This window comes from Gopherus flavomarginatus, chromosome 3 (genome assembly GCF_025201925.1).
Source record: "Gopherus flavomarginatus isolate rGopFla2 chromosome 3, rGopFla2.mat.asm, whole genome shotgun sequence".
NCBI classification, from domain to species: domain Eukaryota; kingdom Metazoa; phylum Chordata; order Testudines; family Testudinidae; genus Gopherus; species Gopherus flavomarginatus.
In genome coordinates this window covers 173,162,293-173,185,119 of record NC_066619.1, presented here as the reverse complement: position 1 = coordinate 173,185,119, position 22,827 = coordinate 173,162,293, and the positions used below count along the sequence as shown (strand labels likewise).

Genomic DNA, 22,827 nt, shown 5'->3' with positions numbered 1-22,827 from the left:
TACCGTTTGAGCAGCTTTGACAATAGGAAAGGGGAATGTGTGTCCCAGGTGTACCTGGGAGCCCAGGGCTAACATTTGTAATCTGCCTATCATTTTGAAAAGTATTTTTATGTTAATTGTGGGGTAGGGTGTTTTTTTGCTAGCATCTACGTTTCTAAATTGTATTTTTCTTTAAAAATGATCTTGGTATATTTCAAAATGTTAATTTCTACATGAAGATTCATTCCTCCGCTTTAGGAAATGCATCATGCACCAAATTACTTTTAAACAGTCTAAGAGCAAGCTGGTACTGTACAAAACAAAGATTTTATTTGTACCAGACATTTGTAAATAAGTCATTGACACTTGTGCAATAACAACAGCAGCTCCAAAAATAACACAGAACTGCCAGCATAAACAAGTTTCCAGTGAGATCCACTCTATGTTGCAGATCCATCAAGGTCAGTCACAGCAGTGGTGCTCAGAGTAATAGCTAAGGGAACAGATGGAGTTCTGCAGTACAGCAGCAGCCACCTCTTGCTTTCTTCTCTTCCTTCCTTTGCAGCTGCCTTTCAGCAGAAGGAGGTGGACTGGGAATCCTAGGCCACCAACAGGCTGTTGTCTATGCTAACTCTGCCCAAACTAAGTGTTTTTCTCAAAAGTTTGGACACATCCAAAACCTGTAGAAACACTGAGGTTTGACTAGGCAAGAAAGCAATGCCTGGTGCTGCCAGGGGAAATAGCAGAGTTGATGACATTTTTTAAAAGAATTTTTCCTAGTTTGTGCCTCTCACCCAAGAAATTCTAGTTCCCCGCTCTAGGCTTTACTTCCATCCCACTCCATTCTTACTGTATTATAAACCCTTAAGGATGATCTGCATGAATCTCACACAGCAGATTCTCTTCTGCATATTCTTTGCAACAGCTCCCTTTCTCCCCTGTCCTTAGGCCTTTGTGTAGGGAGGAAGTGTCAGCAGAGGAATCCATACCCCAAGCACCTGATCACCTCAGTCTTGTCCCTCCTTCCTTCAATCACTCCCTATGCCTCTCTCATCTCCTACCACCCTGCACTGAGCAGGTAAGCAGCTGACTGGCAGAGCAGTGAGAGGGCACGAGAAGGATGAGAGGAAATACACCGCTTAGCAACTCTGACAATGGCCGTTAATACAAAGAGCAAAACTGTTGAAGAAAATTTTTTCCCTTCTCCCAGCCTCATCTGCTGACTAGAGCTGGTTAAAAAAAAATATCCAACAAAATTTTTTGATGGAAAATGGGTTTTTTTGGCTGAAACAGAAGTTTCCTTGGTAAATGTCAGTTTTCTTTACTTTTTTTCTCACAGGTTTTCAAGAATAATCATGCTGTGATTAATATCAATATGCCATATTGTTTGAGTACAATCTCTGGCTATTTCTATCTGTGTTCTCTTACCACAGTGATCACTGGGTATCTGACCAGCTATTCTGTTTGATTTCCTAGACTCTGAATATTATATGCATGCAGATGGGGATATTTTTATTTAAAAAGTAGTTATTCTTGATAGCCTATGGGGCAAATTCACCTCTCAGTTGCATATATACCACATATCAGTGAACAGATACCATTAATTGAAAAGTGGAAATAGCTCCTTCTTGAATGAGCAGCTAAAATAATTTTTTTTTTGTTCTGGAGGCATGTGTATTAAAGTAAATGGCAAAACTCCTATTGACTTCAGCATCCAGCCTGTATAGTATACAGTGTTGCCAACTCTTTTATGGAAAGTTTCATAATATTTGGTAGGCTTTTTTTATTATTATTTTTTTAACTGTGGCAGTCAAGAGACTGCCTGAAAACCTCAGCTTTAAAAAAAAGTTTCTAACCCTCTCAGTGCTGTAAAAAATATGAAAATATGAAACAAATGCACCCTATAAATCCAGAAACCAGATGACAACTCAAAAGAATCCCAATTTTTAAAAATATCTAATGATTTTTTAAGCCAATCTACTTATTTTGGGGCCTTACTCATGAGGTTTTGGCAATACTGAGTATATCTTCCAATCCACCCTATTCAATAAAGACCTACACTAAAACAGCAGGCAAGGAATGTGGGTAAATATTTTTGGGAAAAAGGATATTTAATATATTTCATCTTATTATACATTATTTTTCTAAATTACAAAGTCATCAGGCAGCATATATATTCTGCTACAAAGCTTTTTGTAAGAAATATCTCTATAAGAAAATATATCTCATTAAACATTTCCTGTAAATAAATTAGTCCAAATACTACGTTTTGTGCGGAGAAGGGGAGGTTATGCAGAAGTCAGAACGTAAGATGCAAATCACTAGGGGGGACAATTCTTCAACTCCCTACTCACATGGAGTAGACACACTGAAGTCAGTGAGACTGATCTTATATGCATGTGCTGTTATGGTGTACAAAAGGGTTTCGGAATTGACCTCTATATTTCAGTTGTTCTGCTGAAATGATTCACTTTCCAGACTTTATTTCTGTTCTCAGTTGCACTGAAGTAACTCCATTGAAGTCACTGGAGTTGCAGTAATGTAGCACTTGTGACAGTGAGACTGGAATCGGATCATCACTTTTTAAGGAATAAGAGAGCCTATCTCTACAGACCATTCCCTTTTTAACAATAAAAAGTGGCTTGCATATGAAATATATTATCCTATAAATCATTCTCTTTAATCCGGTATATATGTTGGAATTTAGATTCTTATCAGAGATACAGGAAGCGTAGTTCAGATATGATTTCCAGTAAGAAAGTTTGAGTCAGAAGATGTATATGAACCATTATTTGCACAAAAGGCACTGGTACAGAAATGCAAGGGAGGGGAAAGGTGCCATAAAGAGGGAGAGGGGGGAAGTCAAAAGTTGGTCTTCACAATTAAAGTGAACTACTCTGCTGTACACAAGCTGTTTGGAACTGATTAACCAAAGGGGACAGCCATTGTCTTATAAAATGCGGAAACAAATATTTCAGTAAGTTAATTATATAATCTGCTATTTTTAAAAGAAATTCCAGTCTCTTTACTTATGTTTACACAGATAACATTCCTTAAAATAAGTGAGCAAAGTAAGAGGAGATGCAAAGACATTAAGAGAGAAGTCAGATGGTGGACATCCTTCGTTTTAGCCAGTTCACGAACAGGGTAGTTATGTTAACAGATTTCTTTATCCACTGTAGTCAATGTGAATCCACTGTTCACAACAATATCCAAACTGTTAACATGCATTCAACCGGAACCTATTCTCTTTTCAGTCTGAGCTGTTGTGTCACATCACATGACGGCTCGCAGCATGTCATAGATGACAGCATCACATGTTACTGTCTGTTCTTTAGGAGAGAGGATGAGATGCTTGCAAAAGTCAACTTTTTAATTTTTTGCTGACTGTGAAAGGTGAATCCAATCCATTTTAGCTTCTCCAAATCATGGAAGAACCAGATTTACACTAACAGCCTATTGTTACTGTTATAGTATAAAACATGTAATTTATTAGCATACAATCTAATTGTAGAAGATGCAGGCAGCATCTCATATAGTTAAGGTTGCAAAACAATTTATGTTACAACCTTCCATATTCAGGTGTTCATAACTTTTCAAAATATTACCTTTATGGAACTATCCATAATGCAAGCATGTTCTGACAAGAAAACTATATTTAGTAGGTCTACGAGCAACTGAATGGGTATCATTCTGGACGCATCATGCACATATTTTGTTTTATCTGCTCAGCCCATGTATGCTAGCAGTATACCGAGACAAATACAAGCTATTAATTATAGTAACTGAAGATGAACCGATTAAGGCATTTCAGTTTAAATATTTATAGAATTATATATATATTTTAAACAAAAAAAAACCCTGTTTAAATGCCTCTGATCAGAAGAACTGCCACTGGTGTTTTGAAATCACTGTGTGGTGAGATTTTGCCACTCCCACTGGGGCCTGCAAAATCCAGCACTCTTGCCCTGCAGGAGTGTTTTCCTTTTTCAAGTGACAGCCCTGATTAACAAGGTGTATGGACATTCACAGTAACTTTTATTCCCATCTCTAACACCTGCGATTTATCACTAATATTTTAGTAGCCAATAATGTGTTGACAGAAAGTCTTTCTGTAAAGCACTGCTTTGTGTTGGAATATGCTGTATACAATTTATTTAACAGTCTATTACCATGGTGGAAACCTATCCCACCCCTAACACTGAACTCTTGAAAAGTCATGGGACCATGCAGCTTGATAAATGTCAATAATTTCCATTGTGCTTTTTTATAATAGTTTTTTTCCACAAACTGTCGAAATTATTTACACAAAGAAGTTGCATAATGGAAAAACTCCAGCTGCCATCGCATTCACTTCCAGTTCAAAACAAATGCAGTTTGGGGTGATTTCTATTCCTACCACAATCATTACTTTAACCATTCTGTGTTTATTTACAATCCTCATTTCCGACCATGTTGCAATGCAAATACACAAATTCACAGTCTATTAGTAACATTTTTCCAATCCTCATTCAGATTTTCTGACATACATGAAGTCTTGATTTAGAAGAATAAGTGGCATCTTTCCATACTTTGCAAGACAGCCCTTTAGCACAGTCACATCGCTGGAAAATCTCCAAGCCGTGAGAGCCTTTCTTGCGCTGTTTGGTACACACCTCCCCCTGATGCAACACAGGTTTGCAAATTTTGGTCCAGAAATGGCGAGCACAGCAGTACCCCTCAGTGCAGTCTGATGATCGTAAGCAGGGGTCTCCTTCATGCCCTAAGAAAAGCCAACAAAATATTTCAGTGTCTGAGGCAGAACGTATAGATTCAGAACAGTCTGGTTCAATGTTGACTAAGAAACAGAGGATATGATACTCATCAGCAGGTATTTGAAGTACATAAACGCCAAGGCCTGAGGGGAGTTAGAGAGGTGCAAGGAGGATACCAATACAATCGACTGTAAGGCCTGATAAGGAGAAAGTCAATTAATGAAGCCTCATGGTCACAAAGGCATGTGTTATATATTGCATGATCATCACAAGAGAAGCAAGGTGCGGCCTGCACAGATTGCGCAACTGGAAAATACACTTTCCCACCACATCTGACACATGGCTTACAGTAAAGGAACAAATGCTATTCCGAGCACAGAGGCTATGACTGACATATACAAGCAAATTGGTATAATATCGTTTGTGGTCTGTGAATTCCTGAAATATACAGATGATGACAATCCCAGACCTCCCAGCATTTCATAGCAGATCACTGTAAATCAGTCTAGTCTGCGTTGCTGTAGCTTGTCTTTCTACAGTGAGGTGAATGAACTGGACTATATTGCAAAAGCAATCCTACCTTTTATGTGTGACAGCTTGGACTGTGGTCTCCCTAGATTCTGCCATCCCAAGTCCTTGCTAGAATAAATACCATTTTTCTTGTGGCGTGGTCCTTCCAGAGCGGGGATGTGTGGAGTAAGGATGCTTTCAGTTACTGGTATGCAAATACCTATGGGAATGAGATGTTAGAAATGGGAAGGCCTATTAGAAGGCTGTGGTAGAGGCTGAGAGGGAGTGTTGTCAGTCAATAGGGCACTGAACTGAAATTCAGGAGGCCTGGGTTCTATTCACAGCTCTGCTAGTAACCTTGAGCAAATCACTTCACCTCTCTGTGCCTGTGTATTTCCCCTCCCACCGTATGTCTGTCTTATTTGGATTCCAGGCATTTTGGAGCAGGGACTCCAAAACCTCATACCACAGGATCTTCAATCTCAGGTGGGGCATCAGCAATATAAACAATAACAAGAATATAACTTCCAAGGCATCGTTTTAGTGGAGTAACACCACGGATGAATTTGCTTCTTTCCATTTACTGAAAAAGAATGATTATCCAGTTTGCTATTGAATCAGTGAATTAATCCATATTTTAAGTAATCTGTCAGCCACCCATAGTTTAGTCACGAAATATAGGTTTTGTTAAAAAAAATAAACATCTAAAAGGACAGGGGGTCAGAGAGGTGGTTCGCAATACCTTAAATGAATAGAAATGTACTATGACATTACAGAAAATTTAATGAAAAGGAGGATTTAAAAAAAATAGTAAACATTCCCCTGCTGTGTTTGACATTGTATTAGCGTTGCATTAACACAAGAGTCGTGAATCTGACCAGACACTGAACGACTACACTCTAAATGGCTAGTTATGCATCGAACTTCCTACTGCCACATACAAATACAGTTTGAGCATGCAATCAAAATAACTGCACCCTCAAATAAGGCATACAGTTGCCTAACAATCATGTGTTAGGTTTCTTACTAGCAGAGCAAAATCACAGAATCTCTTCTAATCACAAGGTAGAAAGCATAGGACATATTTATACAAGCCCTGTGTTGTTATAAGTTTTTTGACATGTTTCCTATTGGTCTGAAGAAGGAATTGTGGTAACTCAAACAGAACTACTGCTACACATGTCCTCTGCTTACATATGTTCTCAATATATGCCATTAAACCAGTCACTGTCATATATAAAAGGAAAACAAGAAGAGCTGCTTAAGTACCATTGTTACAACGGTTCCCAGGGCAGCACATGCCGTCTCTGTGGCAACGCTTCTTTTTCCTTCTGCAGATCATGCAGGCAGATGTAGCTTGATGAGGGCTATGGCAGTACCTCCCAACTTCACATTCTTTATCATTAGTGCAAGGGTATGCCTGGTCAAGAAAAAAGAAGGATTTAAAATAATGTAGTAATGCACAATAATTCTTAATTCATATAGTTCAAATCACATTAGCAAAACGAAAGCAAGAAAAACTAAATGTGAGAGGTATATTCGGGGGGAGGTGGAAGGGGGAAGAATTTATCAGATCCAAGAAGGTGCTACAAGGGGGTGAAATGAAAGTGTGCTTCTCTATGGCAATTTACAGCTGGCATATGGTCATTTAGGGACTACAGCCAGCTTTTATAAGTCAGAGCAGCCCACAGGCTGCTCTAGCTGATGTTGGAGCTGTGGCAGGAAGCCATAACCAGGGAATCAGGAAGCCATAACCAGCTCCTTGATAGCCTTATTCCTTCTTAGACCAAGCATATCTTGGTGCAAGATAGAATCTGGCCTGTGTTTTTAATGCATTCCAAGTTATTGAGGCCTGTAATTAATTCATAAAACCTCAGTAATCCAAAGTAAGGAATGAACAGTTTTATCTTTGGTGGAGATCCACCTGGAAGATAGTAAAACTCCCAAAGTGTCCTCTGCACTGGATCTTGTCTAAAATCTGGGCTAAATACTTAGGTGGCATCTTTACTTTGAAAGGTTCCAAAGTCATGGTCAAGAACATAGACGAAGAGACCTTTCCCATAAGCTCATGATATTTACACTGAATACTCTCACACTGGCACAAATTCTTCTTTTGCATGCACACTGCTCCCACTGACACCTATCAGTGGGATACTTTGAAAGCAAATAGTATCAACATGCTCCTAGCCTGACAGCCACTAAGAAAGGAACACATGGAACACTCCTGTACTCATCAAAACCATAATTCTCTTCCACTAAGACCTCTCTTTGACCCTTTTTCATGTAAGAACAGTGGAATATGGCCCTAAGGAGAGAGAAGAAGAAGCTTTGTCCTTTCAGGTCCAACATAATGCTTCCATGAGACCCAAACAAGGACCCCAGCCCATTCCAGAAATCCTACCACTGGCTCCCAAGCAGCTGTCATTGTGCATCACTGCTGTATTTGATTGAAAGGATAATTTAATATGCGCTACTTACACAAGCAAATATATATCGTTGTTGTTATCTCACATTAATTAATTCAAGACTTTCCACACATGTGCTTTAAAACTATATTCAATATTTTATTTAGTTTTCTATTTAACTTTTTGGATTTGGGATATTAACATGTCTCTCAGAACTAGTGCTGAGAGAAAAATTAGTTTCCCAACAACTGTCAAAAAATGTTGAGGAATTTTTGAAATAATTTCCCCAAAATTTTTTTTACTGAAAATAGTTAAAATGATTAATGCAATTATTTGTTTACCACATTATTTGCTGGGCTTGTACAGCCTATGCACTGAAGCCTGTGCTGCAGTCTTCATTGCTATTTTTAGCCATACTAACTAGATTACAGCTAGCTCAATTATGCCTACCTGAGCTGCAAATCACACCTTTGATTTCAATGTAGACATCCCCAAAGCCCGTTTCCCAACCAAAGAATTCGCTCCCTGCACAATGTGCAGTATTTAAAAAGGCCATTTTCTCACATATGAACATGTAGTAATAACGAATAAACACTTGGCTATTTTTCAAAATTTGAATTTACCAGATTTCACTCAGTGGCATTTACTCTTTCTCCTTTGTAGCCGCCTCAGAAGCTGACACTGCTGCTTCATGGATAGTGGAGGGAGAAAAGGTGCTTGGAGGGCTGACTGGAATTTGGTAATTTAAATGAGGGGGATGCATTTAACCAGGAGCTTCCTCATCCTACTCCTTACTGTATGGGGTATCTACATCTGATTTCCCTAAACCAACCTGGCTTGACTTTCAGTGCATACCCAGGAATCTCAGGGAGCACAATCCCTCTCTGAGCTCCCAGGATGCAGGAGAAGTATGCAGCCTATGCTGCAATAAGCATATCTAGCTCTACAAGTTGCTGCAACGAGGGGATGGAGCCATGGCCCCCTTCTTATCTCCAAGCACTTGTTTTCAGGGATATATGAGGAAAGCAATCTCTGGGCTTACTGGATATAATCCAGTGCCTATTAAGTCATGGAAAACTCCAACTTGACCTCACTGGATTCTGGATCATGCTTCTTGAGCACAGGAACTGCAACTGTCCGTTGCCTTTCCATGGGAATTGCAGAGGAAAGTAAAGGGATCCTGTATGTCCACTTTCCTACTCAAGGACCAGAGAAAATCTGTCCTTTGGTGTTTACCCTCTTCCGTATTTGTAGACAGTTACGTTCCCTTTAGTCATTGCGTAATCACACTATAAATCTCCCATAAATCAGCCCTCCACCAAGCAGTGTCATGATTTGGTTTGGCAAAACTTAATAAAGTATAAGTACTTATCTGAAGTTATCCCAGCCCCTTTGACCTAGGAATTTGGCTAGAAAGCCCTAAAGAGCTAACTGGCTTTCCTGTGAGATTTCCAGTAGGGTACTTCCTGATTTCAGTTAAGCAGGAAATGCCACTACAGAGTGTGAAGGTAATCCAAACAGTATCTTTTAAATTAAAAAGTTAACCAAAACTTTTTGCATCTCATTTTTTGTTTGTTTGTTGTTGTTTTTTTTTTTAAATATAAGAGTGAGGGAAATTAACAGAGCATCAGCCTCAGCTTTCAGTTTCCTGGGTTCTGTTGGTTTGCATCACTTCACAGCCTTATCCTTTTTTATGGGTTGAGTTTTGTCTTCATTGTAACACTCTGCCTGGAGACACTGGTTTTGAGAGAGTCAGCTGTTTGTCAGTGATGTGTCAAATGAGTGGAAATAATTTAAAGCCTGAGATGGAATTTTTCGTCGTGTTACGAAATGTACCATTATCAACAGTGGCTGATCCAGTTTATAAATAAAACTTCAAACCATCGAATTATACAAATCATGGAAAATGTATTTTTTCACACAATGGTAAATTAGCACAGCTGTTCTACTGTCCTGTGCTGAGTTCATTTGTTGTGGAAAATGTAAAGGCTGAAACTTATTCAAGTAGTGACCTTGATCATGGTTCACTACATTGACTGCTGGGGTTGGGTAATCAGGTAACTGTTCAGGGATAAATTGCCTGTGCCTGTACTTGTGTGGGTATGCAGGGGGCAGACAGCCAGGATCCTTCCACCCCACACAAGGACAGGGGATGAGCACAGCTCTTGCATTTGGGGAACTGCAGGGACTGCTTCCTCCATGCATCCCTGGGGGCGCAAATTAACCCAAAAAGGGCAGGGAAGAGGCAGGGCCATAATTCACCCTGCAAGTCTTCCTTCCCCAACCAGGCCAGCAGAGATAGGCCCGCTGCACAAAGAGCAGCATGCTCACCATAGCTCTTGCGACTCCCCAGCTATGGGGCACCATGTCGCTCTCAATGGTTCTAAGTGTTCATCCACTCAGCACAGCTCTGATTATATAGGAACCTCAATGAAACTGATAGATAATATTTAGCACTCGCTGCAGCTTCATTTAGATACACTCATTTCATGTTTTCAGCCCAAAATTAGACTTGGTCATTCGAATAAAACCACAGAATAAAGCAGATTGGATCTACGACAGGAAGTTGGAAGCTCAAATTGCATTAGTAAATCTAATAACAGATGCTTTGTTTTTACAGGGTTTGCTGCTCTCCTCCTCTCCACCCCTGCTCACAGTTTCAGTCTGTTGTGAGCCTATTCATAATGGATATTGCTGATTTGGTGGCAAGAAACCACATTTCAAAGACTTCTTTGAACTACAGCTGGAGTAGAGGACCCTGCAACCAGAGAGTTTGAATGTTGCTTTCCAAGGGGTGTCTCTGGAAGTGCATCTCTCCATTTGTGTTATGGCATTCAGGTGGATCAGTCCTCAAAGACTATCCTGTTTCAGCCATGGATATTAACTCTAAAAAAAGACCCCCTGAAACAGTGATTCTGCTGCATTCATAATACCAAGGGCTGTGAATGAGTCATGGGAATATTCAGGGGAAATCACAAAGGGGCCATGGAAAAAACCTCAAAAGTGAATTATTTTTAGTTTTGAAAACATCAGCAGTATTGGCTGAAAACATCAGGACATAGTTTGTGGTAAAACTAATCCTTATTTTTCCACTTTTGGTACAAGCTGTGATAGGGCAATGTCCTTCTCTTGTCTTCTGCTCTGTCTACACAGACTCCGAGACCTTCACTTGTTAAACATCCCACAACCTTACTGATCCATACACCATAGGCATTTACAGTTTCAATCTTTTCTCAGTTCTCTGCCAAGGAGAGGAGAGGGAAAAGATCACTCTCTACCCAGAGATCCTGCCTAGCTCTGGTTCTACTAGCTTGCCTCTCTTCTCTGCACTTCCCTACTGAGACTTCTTATACCGCCTTCATTAACGGGGCAATTTGCTCACCAGTGCTCCCCTAGTCCATTCTAATCCACTAATTAGGCCTGGTGAGGTCCAGCCTGAGGGGAATTAATTGGTGTTAAAGTGACAAGAGTACTGACTTAGTTGTTGGTTCCCAGTTCTCTGTCACTGATCTCCCCTTCTTGCTGCAGGTCCTGTTTTTTTATTTTCCTTGGGTCTTCCTTCCTTGCCTGAGGTGTTACTCTGCTGGAGTCTCTCCTCACTCCCCGGATGGTCATCTGGGGGTCCCCTTGTGGAGTCCATCCATTCTTCACCCACAGAAATTGCATTTGATGGGAAGAGGTCACCCCCACAATTCTGCTTCTGCCCATAGGTCCTCATATCATGGGCAAACTATGGGATCAGTCTCCCTATCCTAAACCCCTTTACTTTGTGGTAGGTAGGGCCTAGGGCCTACCTTCCTCCACCTGGTTGCTCAGGGTCGCTGTTTCTCCCAGCCCTCCAAACGATATCTGGGCTCTGTCCTTCCGGTGTATGGGTGGAGGGGGAGACCTGATGACCTCTCAACCCTGGCTACCAGGCTTGGGGTATTTGTTTCTTCTGCCTCTATTTCCATATTTTTCTTATCTTTCCCCGTTTCTCAGGAGACCTCACTTTCTTTCCCTTCCTGATGGTTTGCTGTCCTAGGTCCAGTGTTTACCAATCCATATCCTTCCAGTTTCAGTATTCCCCCCGCCCCCAACTCAGGTTTTATTTCTTCCAGCGTGGGTTACATTTTCCACTGCTTGGGCCCCCTGGCACCATACCGCATCTCAAATGGAAATGGGCTCCAATCTGTGCCCAATGGAACAAGTTGGGGCCATCTGTCTACTATCCTGGTTCGATCCTATAGTCAGCCATCTTTCCTGGGGAGGTCCACCTCTATGAATTCTTCTTTCAGTTTAACAGCCATGTCCACTGTGGTAGGCTGATGTTATCTGACCCATACTTGAGTGTTCTTGGGGAGGCGCTGTAGAATCTGTTCAAGGATCAAAGTGTCCGTAATTTCCCTCAGCCAATGGGTGGTCCAGTCCCTCAGCCTCTGGGCAAAAGGATGTGGACTCCCACATCCAACTCGTAGTTCAAAATTTCTATATTTTTCAATGGGTTGGCCCACCCTATCCAGGATGGCCACCTTTACCAATTCAGTCTCTCACTTGCACATTTGTTAAAGCCATATAGGCCACCTTTGCCTTCCCAGTCAAATAGGGCACTAGACATTGGGCCCAGATCTCCTTGTCCCAGCCCGCATCCAGAGCTACCCTCTCAAAAGCTGCCTACAAATGCATGTGGATCATCCACAGGGCCCTTCTTATGTGTTCCCTGTGGCTGGTGACCGGTTTCCTGTCACAGGACTCACCATACTTGGGAGCAGCTGCTCCTTCATGTGCAATTTCTCCTTTATAAAGCCTTGCAGGCTCTTACATTGCTCTGCCAGTCAGGTGAGCAAAGACTATCTTTCCAGATGGTGGGCCTATATGGATAATTGGCCTACCTGCCACCTTAACCTCTTCAGAACTGATATGGGGTGAACACTGCATCAGACAAGCAATAAGAAATACCTTAGAGGACATACATTTTTCTGAACATTTTTGCCCTGAACTGCCCCCTTTCTGCCCAACTCCTTCCTTACCCCTAAATTAATTTGAGTTCCTGTGTGTGAAGGAAGCTCAAACAAGTGGCAAACAAGCAACCACTCTGCCCCTGTCAAGTTCTAGCTGTTGTCTTTCTAGGAATGAATGGAGCATTGCAGATAGGACTATTGTGTGGCTACATGCTGCTCATAGGGTAGTCCAGCATATCATATGTGGAATCCCACTATGTCACTATTTGCTGCTTCCTCTGAGGGCAGTAAGTAGATTCTCCACTTGCAGTTCCTTAAGAAAACTGTCTGAGGCTAGCTGAAGTGGCCAGCACGGGGTGCGAGCATTTTCACTGTTGTGGAATAACTATTGCTAACACCAGTGCTTAATTTGTGCCGGGGCCAAGCCCTGGCACCTCTAGGCTTGGCAGTTCATTGCCCTGGCACCTCTAGGTTTGCTGCGTCAGTTATAAACGTAAAAAATTGCTTGCCTGGCACCTCTTTCATTTCAATTTAAGCATTGGCTAACAGGCTGGGGCTGTATGAGAAATGGGATATGAGTGGGAAATGGCTATTATATACCACTTTCCTTAGTGCTGCCTGTTATCTGAGGCCACAAAATCTGTGGATGAGAGGGGAGCTTGTTACAACTCTTCATTGCCTACGCAGCTTCTTCACTGTACTGCCAACTCTCAACTTCACATAAGCACAGTTGCTCGTGAACAATGCTATAGCTGACGCTTCTGCTAAAGTGAGCATTGTGTGCAAGCAGACAGGCAATCAGCTCCTCCACTGCGGAAATCATGATTTGCTCTCAGATGTTTGCAAGAAGAAAATGAGGCTAATTCCTTTAAGAAAACTATTGGCCGCAAATCATTTGTTCAGCTCTCATTTTCTTCCTTAATTTGATAGTGAGAGAAAGAGAGAAGCCATGGGTTCAGTGAGAGGCTGGGGTTAGCCAGGAATTCCTTGAGTGCTAATCTTGGCTGTGGAATTGGCTGTTCCTGCTCTCACTGAAGCAGAATACCCACTGACTTCAGATTGGGCCCTTGGTGAGTAGTCACAAGCTCAGCCACGTAGCCTCTCTCCCCAGTCTGTAAAATGGTGTAATAACACTTACCCACCTCTCTGCAGTGTTGTGAGGATTAAGAGATGGGCCACATTCAGTCTGTGCCAGCAGAAGCAAGCCCCCTTCAGCCAAGGGGGTTGACTGCTACGCCACAAAGGGGGGCACTGACTCTCATTCTTTTCCTGCACCAATAACTCCCTTAACTTTTCAGCTTGCCCTCTCTGCAGCTGTTTATAACGCTGTGAAGATGGCAGTACAGCCAACACAGGGCCAGATTGCGTGTGTTGGTGTATCCCTGAGTGAGGGCAAGTGCTGCCCCCAACCTGTAACCCCACAAGCCTTGTGCCACACAGACAACAATCTAAGTCACAGTTCCTCCCTGTTCCCCCATCCCATTGCTGTGCCAGAATATTCCACCACTTCCCCACCCTCCACGCTGTGTTGGACAGTGTGCTGAGGGGTGCAGCCAAGACTCTCCTTATTTCTCATCCCTGCCCACCTACTCCCTGTCCATCCATTCTGGGTGCAGGTCCATGTAGCCCATGTAGGAGAATAAGTGGGTTCTTATTCCCTTCCTATACCCTTACTCGCCTTCATGAGCACATAGTAACTGGTTGCGAACTTGATCTACTATCTAGGATTTCTTTTAGATACAAGAATGAAAAATAATGCCCCCCCCCCGGCGCCAGTAACTGTGCACAAGTTGCTAGCAGCTGTGAAAATGATGGTACTGTCTGCACCCTCCGATTTCATTCACAACAATTTCTCACTCTGTTCTGGAAAAGGGTACCATATCTGCAAATAAGCCAGTTTTAGGAGAAGTGAGCTAGCAGGATATAATTCTTCCCCATCTGTCTATGTTTTGCAGGGACTCTCTTCCTGTCAGACAATACAGTCAACAAGCAATGCAGCATTTGTTTCCACCATACTAGTCCACTTTTATCTCCTTTTCCCTTCAGTGTTCTGCTTTCCAGGCTCCTTGCTATGACATTAGTATAGAAGGCGAGCCCCAAAAGTCATTCAAGCAAACTGCCTTTGTAGCCAAGCTTTTTTTATACCAAGCAAGTTGGATTGCCCCTATATATTCTCAAGTCTTGCTCATGGACTGGTGCAAATTTTGACTCTGTTCTGTCTTCAATATTGCAGGAAAGAATCCTAAAAGGCTAAGCATTCCTGGTGTTTTTTTCCCCCACTCCAACTACTGTGCTGTCATGCTGATTTCAAGTGACACACCACAGCAGGTCCATACCAGAGCATTCAATAGTAGTAGCACAGCAACTGGCTCTTTCCTGGATTCACTCCTAATAAGAAATAAATAGCAAGTTACAAGGTAGGAGGGGCTAGTTTATGGTAGCTGAATCCCAAACTGGCACATACCAGTAACTAATTACCCAGACTACAGGTTACCCCTCTCTCTGTTATTTGTGTGAATGTTTCTATTGACTGCACTGTAAAATTAGCAGTTTGATTGTCCTTGAAGACATTTTCATTATAGATAATTATATATGAGTAAGTCTACTGGAGTTTGAAGTTTTTCAAACTTTTCAAATTATTCTCTGGGTTCACAAAATTAGTTCAATGTCCTCAACCCATATTTTACCTGTAATGTAAATTATTAGGGCTAGGTTTGGACTTTAGCAAGGTACTCTGAATAAGTTGCAGTGACTCAAGAATAGTTGTCAGCAGACATTGTGTTTCAGAGACAGCCCACTGAGGCACAATTCCCCCCTGGCTTTCTCCTTGCCCCAAGGAGTAGTAATTTACTTCTGTCTTATTCTGATAGCAAATAATGGTACCTCCTGTATTGGCTGATGTGATGGGGGGCTGGAGTCAAGTCTCCACTAATCCACCATCCCTCCTCACTCACCTGCTTCAGGGGAGAGCTGTGCACCTTCTTAATTCTATGACCCAGATTCCAATGTTCAGGTAGCCCCCACACAAGCGTGATTGTTCTTACCCCCTCACACTCCCGCAAGTGGCTGTGCAGTCCAGTCACAGTCTAGTCTTTATTTTCATGGTTAATTAAAAACAAGAACGCCTATGCTTTTTTTTTTTTTGACTAAAGGGAAGCCTGTGCTACCCAGTGTATCCAAGATAGCATCTTTATAGTTATTCTTTTCTGCTCCTTTTTTCACTGCCTTTTCTAAGCAGAACATGAGCACAATAATATTTGGCTTTGAGTTGAACTTTCAAGAGCACAAATTTGCCCATCCTTAAAGAGAATCTTAACAAACTAACAAATTGCATGCTATGCATAGACAGAGCTGTATGCAGGTGTTGCACTAGGGCTTCAGCTCTGGAGACCAGGGTTAAAATCTTGATTCGGTCACAAGTGAAAATGAGTTTGATGATCTCAGCTTAATCCCTGGACATTTGTCCATATCACAAGACACCAGAGTATCTGATAAACTACAGTCATTTCCTGTTCTACCTATAGGGAAAAATCACATTCCTGCTGTGTTGGTGAATGGAAATCACTGTAGTTGTTTAATTATCATTAGCATTAAATGGGACTTACATGAATGTATCTATTTCTGTGGGTGAATAGCTTCCTGATGATAAGGTTGATGATCATAAATTAGAAAAAAAAATTGCTCCAAATTGGGGAAGGGAAAGTTACATGAAACCTCTAGAATGTTTCAAAAAAAGTTTTGGGTTTCATGAAACTTATTGAGTTACATAAAACCTTCTTTCCCTTAATTTAAAGCATAGTTTATCCCAGGGAAACAATTTTAAAAAACATGTATTTCTTACTAAATAAAAACCTGTGTTAAGCAGAAAATAAATATTCATGTTTGAGAGTAATTCTCAGCTTATTTCTAGGACTACCAGGGGAATAAAAATTTTAAAATATGCAGCAGTCCAGACCTCATGCTTTCCCAGAGCCAAATAAAACTCGGACCATAAAAGTTTTGAGCTCTCTTTGGAATCTAGAGTATATAAGTATTCAATGGATTCTGAATTTGACAAACCAGGTTTTCCCAGTTCTTACTAAAATGCTATGGGCAACACTACATGTGAGTTGTAGTAGAAGTGTGTAGCCAATACCATTCAGGTGAGGTATTGGAGGCACTGTGTCTCAGTGAGGCCTTGGGAACAAGAAGGGGTGGTATCAATTACACTACCAAGAATTGGGTGCAGTGTGCATCCACCATGCATAGAGACAGCCATTGTGAACAGTCCCTGCTTTGTTTTAGCAGAATGGGCTCCTAGTGCTTTCTCCCTTTGCATACCCACTCATTTTCTGACCCTAGGTTAGGTGTCATGTTTCAACTGGCACGTTAGGGTTTCGATTACACATCCATCTAGAGGTGTAAAAGAGGATACGGACCCTCCTTAGGTAACTCTCTGGACCTTTGGGCAGGGTGGATAAGAGTAAGCAGACCAGACACACACACACACACACACACACACACACACACACACACGCTTACTCTTTCCCTGGAGTAAGTGGATGAGGAGTGGATAGGAGGGGCAGGGAATGGATGGAGCCTTGTTTTCAGCCTGAGAAGCCAGTGCATCTGAGCCAGTATGCAGGGTGGAAGGTAACAATTTTATGCTGGTACTATAGGCCAGCCATAAAATACTATGCTGGGGAGCAGGGAAGGAACTGTGGCTCCCAGTGGAAGGCCAGTGTGTCCTTGTGACAAATTCTAGCCATTAGCCTATAATTAGTCTCTTTTAACAATTCTGCATTTTTAACCTGAGTTTATACAGATTATATATACATGATACCTCCAAGGGAAAAAAAGACACTTTCTGAAAAGCTTCAGTGCTAAATTGGTGTATTAGTAGCTAAATGCATCCAGTGGGCTCCAGATCAAATCTAACTAAAGGGTGCACATAACAAAAGCACTTTGTGGCATTCCTGGCTCCACCTTGCCTGGTGGACCCCAGCACTATATGGCATTGCCTCCCTTTCAAAATTTGGGGTGTAAATTTTGTGGGTCCATGGTCCCCTCCAAGCTCAGGGCCTGGATCTGTGAATCCCTGGATCCAGGCTTAATTTATGTCTATCAATTTTTAATGCGGGTCACTAATTCCACTTTAAAATTGATATCTTTGATGAGACAGGTTAAAAACGTTCCAAGATTGGGGAGCAGTCAGAATGACCCAACCTTTACTGGCTTTGACTCATGCCAAGTGGCTCCTATTGGTTGATGAACTACCAGTAGCAGCATTATAATGGAGGGCACCAAAGTAACATTAAGTAATTTTTGAAAGCAGCCATACAGAATTAAATCAGGTGTGACAAAAAGCCTCCATCTTTTGAAGGCCTCACCAAAGACTTCTTGAAAGATGAAGGTTTGTTACTATGTACTTTGTTCCATATCCTGTCTTTTCAACAGTCTGTTTTTCCTTTTACCTCTGCTTTCTTCTCACCCATTTCTGCTGGTTTTACTTTTCAATTTGGTTTCTAATTGGCTATTTATCATGTGTTCCAGAATAAGATCGTTGTGGATTTTTGATCAGCACATTAACTGCTATGGCTGAACAGTAGGTTGCCAAAAACAATTTTCATACATGATTATTAATGCTGGAAGTATGCATTTTTATTTACGAATACTATCCAAATGGAAACAGCTAGCAGAGTCTATGGTGTACAAAGCACCAGGAATTAAACCTCAGGTAGGTACTCACACATTATGGTAAGGAGTTTATTAATGTAGACAGGAAACTGGGAAGAAGTTAATGTTTCAACACATTTAAGGATGAAAGTTTTTGGAAAATCATCTGACTGGAAGGGACCTCAAGAGGTCATCTAGTTCAGTCCTCTGCACTCACGGCAGGACTAAGTATTATCTAAATCTTTACTCCCCATGTAGAGAAAGTCAAAAATCAGGGAGAAAATGTTGCAGAAAATATTCCCCTCTCTCTTTTTTTTAAAGTCAAAATTGGAAATTTCTATGAAAATTTTGAAATTTGGAACATTTTTGACCAGTGGTTACTCCTGTGTCAGTGTCTATTTGAGGTGAATATGCAAGAGTGAAATCACTGCCACTTTATCTTTTAGATGGATTTGTGGAAGCTTGGTGTCACGGTCCTGAACTATCTCATGTGTAATTTGTGACAACATCTTCAGTCTGGAGGCATCCCCCTTGTGAATGATTAATGAGGGAGTGGTACTGGTACCAGCCCTGAATAGATCTGGTCATTTCTTGCAATATTTAATTTATTCTGTCTAAACAGAATATCTGAGTGGTAGAAATGGGCCTAAGTCACAATGGTTGGATCCAGATCTGAACTTTCCTGAAGTAAGAGGGTATTTTGATCTGGGGTTTTGATCTGACCCCATCTCTACATAATAGTCATCAGCAGTCACGACCAGGAGAAATTACAAATGCACCAAGAGCATGGAAATAAGAAGAGGTTATAGCCTTTCCCTGTGGGTTCAAACTGCTGCTCAAGAAATGAACCTACTTTGTAATAAGAAGGCCACAAAAAGGTAGAGAAAGCAATTAATTAATAGGGTGAAATCCTGGCTCTGCTGAAGTCATTGGTACACCTCCCATTGATTCCAATGAAGCCAGGATTTCACCTATAGAGAATGCTGCACAGTTATAAAAATATGTGCAAGGCTCCACATACTCAGCAATTCCATGTCTGTGGACTTGACCATGGAAGCCATCCCTTCCCTACAAATTGCTGCAGAACTATGCTACTGCATCTATAATTTCTTTTTTTAAAAAAAAATACATGTTTCTAGCCCTCATGTTTACATGTTTCATACATGTTTCTTAAAAGTGTGAACTGAGTGTCTGTAGCAAAGTGAAGACTCGCCGGTGCAACACCTCCTGCTGGTCATTTGGGTATTAGCTCATCTATCACTCAGAGCACCTCCTGGTGGCCAGTATCTCAGCTGCTTCAGGCCCCTGTGTCCCTCCCAGACCCCAGTGCCTCCTTACCCTGGGGTTCTGCCCCCACAGCAGTCTCCACACTCTGAGTCTCCCCTCCCAGGGGAACTCCCACTCCTCTACACCCACCTTGCCTCAGTTGCTACTGCCAGTCATCATCTAGCCCCCTCTCACTAGAGCAACCTGCAGTCTGTCGTGGCCACTCATCATTGACAAGGGGGTCAGAGCAGCTGCCTCTGCCTATCCCCAGGCTACACTTTAGCCCCAGTACTTGCCTTTGGCCTTTATCAAGACCTGCAGCCCGGGAAATTGCCAGGCTGGAGCTCCCCAGCTCCTCTTGCCTTTGCCCAGCCCTGCTCTGCTTCAGGTACCCTATTCTCAGGCAGCTAGGTCCTTCTCCCTCCAGCACTAGAGAGAGACTAACCCAGCTCTTGGCTCACAGCCCTTTTATATAGGGCCAGCTGTGGCCTGATTGGGCATGGCCCCAGCTATGCCTGCTTCCCCAGTCAGCCTAGCTTTCCACCCGAGCAGGGTAGCTGCCCTGCTACAGTGTCAAACTGAGACAGCCAGAAACAATAGCACTGAGAGGTATGACCTGCACTATTCATCTCAATTGACTGTTAACTCTGAAACATACAGATGGCAATATATGGAAGCATTGTTATTTACTTCCCTGCTGAACATTTTAGCAGGAACAGCTGACTAACATGCTTACATCACAATCCCAAACTGCTTTCCCGAGTGTCAAAGGCCACAACTGTCATCACCCAAAACCCTTCACCATCTCTGTTACATTCGACTTTACAGTGCAAAATCTATTATGTGAAATCTGTACTATTCCCCTGGCTAGAGAGCTGGCAGGGACTGAATCTCAGATATCATTCTCCAAAGCACAGATGTGTATCCAAAACTGAAAACACTGGACAGCATGAATCAGTCTGATTTTAATATCAAAATAAATAAAATAGGGCACCTGCACAGACTGTATTAATAATTTTCATGTTTATGATTATTAAAATGCCCATTTTTATATTTAAAGCAAGATATCACAGAATTTAGTTTGTTGCACAATGGCACTGCAGAATTCAGGATCTAGACATAAATGGGGACTTGAATATATGTTAAAACAGATCCCACTTTTGCAATCCTTACAAGTGAGTCAGTGTTGGTAGCATGAGTAAGGGTTGCAAAATGGGACTCAAAATTAAGTCACTGAATGCAACTCTGGGCTTTCATCTTTATTACTATAGTGTGAAATATAATATTGGGGCCCAATGCAGAAATTCTTTCGCATAGATAGTCCCATTGATGTCAAACAGGACTACCTGCATGAAGAAGGACTATATGTACGTAAGAGTTGAAGGCAGAGGTCCTTGAAATGTCACATGATGGGATCACCTGGGTCTTTGGTTGATTCATCACTAACAACAGTAAAGTCCATGTTACAATACTAGACAATAATCAATCTCTACCTAAGGCCAATTAAGACTAAAAGGGCACTATGCGAAATAACCTGGACTCTTCACAGCAACACAAAAAAACACAATGATGGTGTTGTATGACTAACCTAAATTGTTCTTATTTAGTTTTGCATAAACAAGAAAACAAAAATAATACAGCAAGGCAAAAATGTGAATAAAAACAGATGAACACTAATATATTTATATGGTATATTGCAGACTTATAGACTCAGGCAAACCTTGGACCTGATTCTGAGCTGCACCTCTCAGGATGTGCTCTGGCCATACTCTCTTCTCCCTCTGACAGGTCCTCTCCCACTTCTGGGCTTGTCCTGGCATCCCCCTACACCAGACTCTAAAGGAGAAGGGATGAACAGTCCTACATCCTTTCACTAGATTCTCTCTGGTGTGTTTAATGCCACAGGAATGGTCAAAAGGGACCAGAATGCAAACCAGACCCAGAGTCTGTAACTCCGGAAAGAGCCTTGCAAAAGGGGAGAGAGAAACCATATGCATTTGGGAAGCCAAGCAAGCGCTCTGTTCTAATCCAATGACTGTTGTTGTGCAAACACATAGAAAGCTGCCCTTTTACACAACAGTGACATTACTGTACCTATACTAGATGACGACTCACCCTTAAGTCAAGTTCTGCTGCTGATACTTCTCTCTATCCTTTTCCCTGACATATTTTACAATATTCATTTGATCCATTTTTACAACCTGTCTGAAAACAATAAGAGTGGGGGGTGTCATTTCTTGCATTTCACAATCCTGCTAGAGAAAACTGTGCTACGGTCTATACAGTATGTTCTAATAATGTGTTAGCTGTCCCCACACCATGCTGTAATTGTTAAAACTTGAATAGCTAGAAATCCTAATGTTGACAAGACTTTATACAAGTAATTTTAATTGCTCTTAAAAATAAAATATTTTTTCCATATATGCAAAAAGGAAATATGTATTTTTCAATAAGCGCCCAATCCACCAAAGCACATAAATATTTGACTGCAATGGGACTATTTGCATGCTTAAAGTTACACATGTACTTACATACTCGATCATAACATAAATCTGTTCACAATCTTTTATTATAGTTACATTGTGCTCTGCCTTTTGCAGAGATGGACTATTTCCCCATAATTACATTGTAAGGGGGCAAAGAAAGAGGACAGATAGGGACTGAACTGACATTACCCCGTCAGTGAGGAGCAGTGAAGCAATGAAAGATGTCTTTCCTCATCTATCAGAATGATATTTCTCCATCTCAACCAGTTCTCTTTCTTATATGTACCCATCAAATAGCCCAGGTGAATACAAAAACCACAGGAAAATTTGCACTCAAGCAAATAGAGTATTACAAAAAGGATACAAAAAACCTTTGCGTGAATCTAGCATAGAAAATGTCACACAGCAGGTACAGTGTATGCTCCTGCAAGCCTAAACTACCATATATAGCAACACAGTCCTAGCATCATACCGCCAAACCTGTGTGTGGAAGGGGTCCTCTGGTCATGACTTTCTCTGCCTCTCCCACCCCATATGAGAGTGTCAATGAAATCAATGGAAGTTAGAGCCAAACTTTCTTGGGCATTTTTGAATATCCCACTAAGCAGCTACCTGCATATTAGTGGCCTAAAAACCTTGGAAAATCTGGTCAGAAATCCCCACCTGAAAAATGCAGAGAAAATATCCCCTACATGGGCCACTCGGTTCTGACATAGGCAAAATTCCCATTGACAACTAGAAGATTTTCCTGATTGGAGAGTCCAGCTTCAGGCCATAGCATTTATGTTCCATATGCAGAAGAATTAAAATGATAAATGGTTTTATAAATAAG

At 41.5% G+C, this 22,827-nt stretch overlaps 2 protein-coding genes across 3 annotated transcripts in view; one reads left to right on the top strand and one right to left on the bottom strand.

Annotated features, from left to right (window-relative positions):
- The window catches only part of NPNT (nephronectin), a 665,225-nt gene that overhangs the window by 580,768 nt on the left and 61,630 nt on the right, over positions 1–22,827 (top strand). The window lies entirely within an intron of this gene.
- The window catches only part of DKK2 (dickkopf WNT signaling pathway inhibitor 2), a 72,880-nt gene continuing 51,786 nt past the window's right edge, over positions 1,734–22,827 (bottom strand). For both annotated transcript variants that reach the window (XM_050944548.1, XM_050944547.1), the window contains 3 exons: positions 6,513–6,663; positions 5,314–5,463; positions 1,734–4,741 (listed from right to left, as the gene is read on the bottom strand). In XM_050944548.1, coding sequence (XP_050800505.1) covers positions 4,491–4,741; positions 5,314–5,463; positions 6,513–6,663 — 552 coding nt within the window. In that variant the 3' untranslated portion in view covers positions 1,734–4,490. The remainder of the gene's footprint in view (positions 4,742–5,313; positions 5,464–6,512; positions 6,664–22,827) is intronic.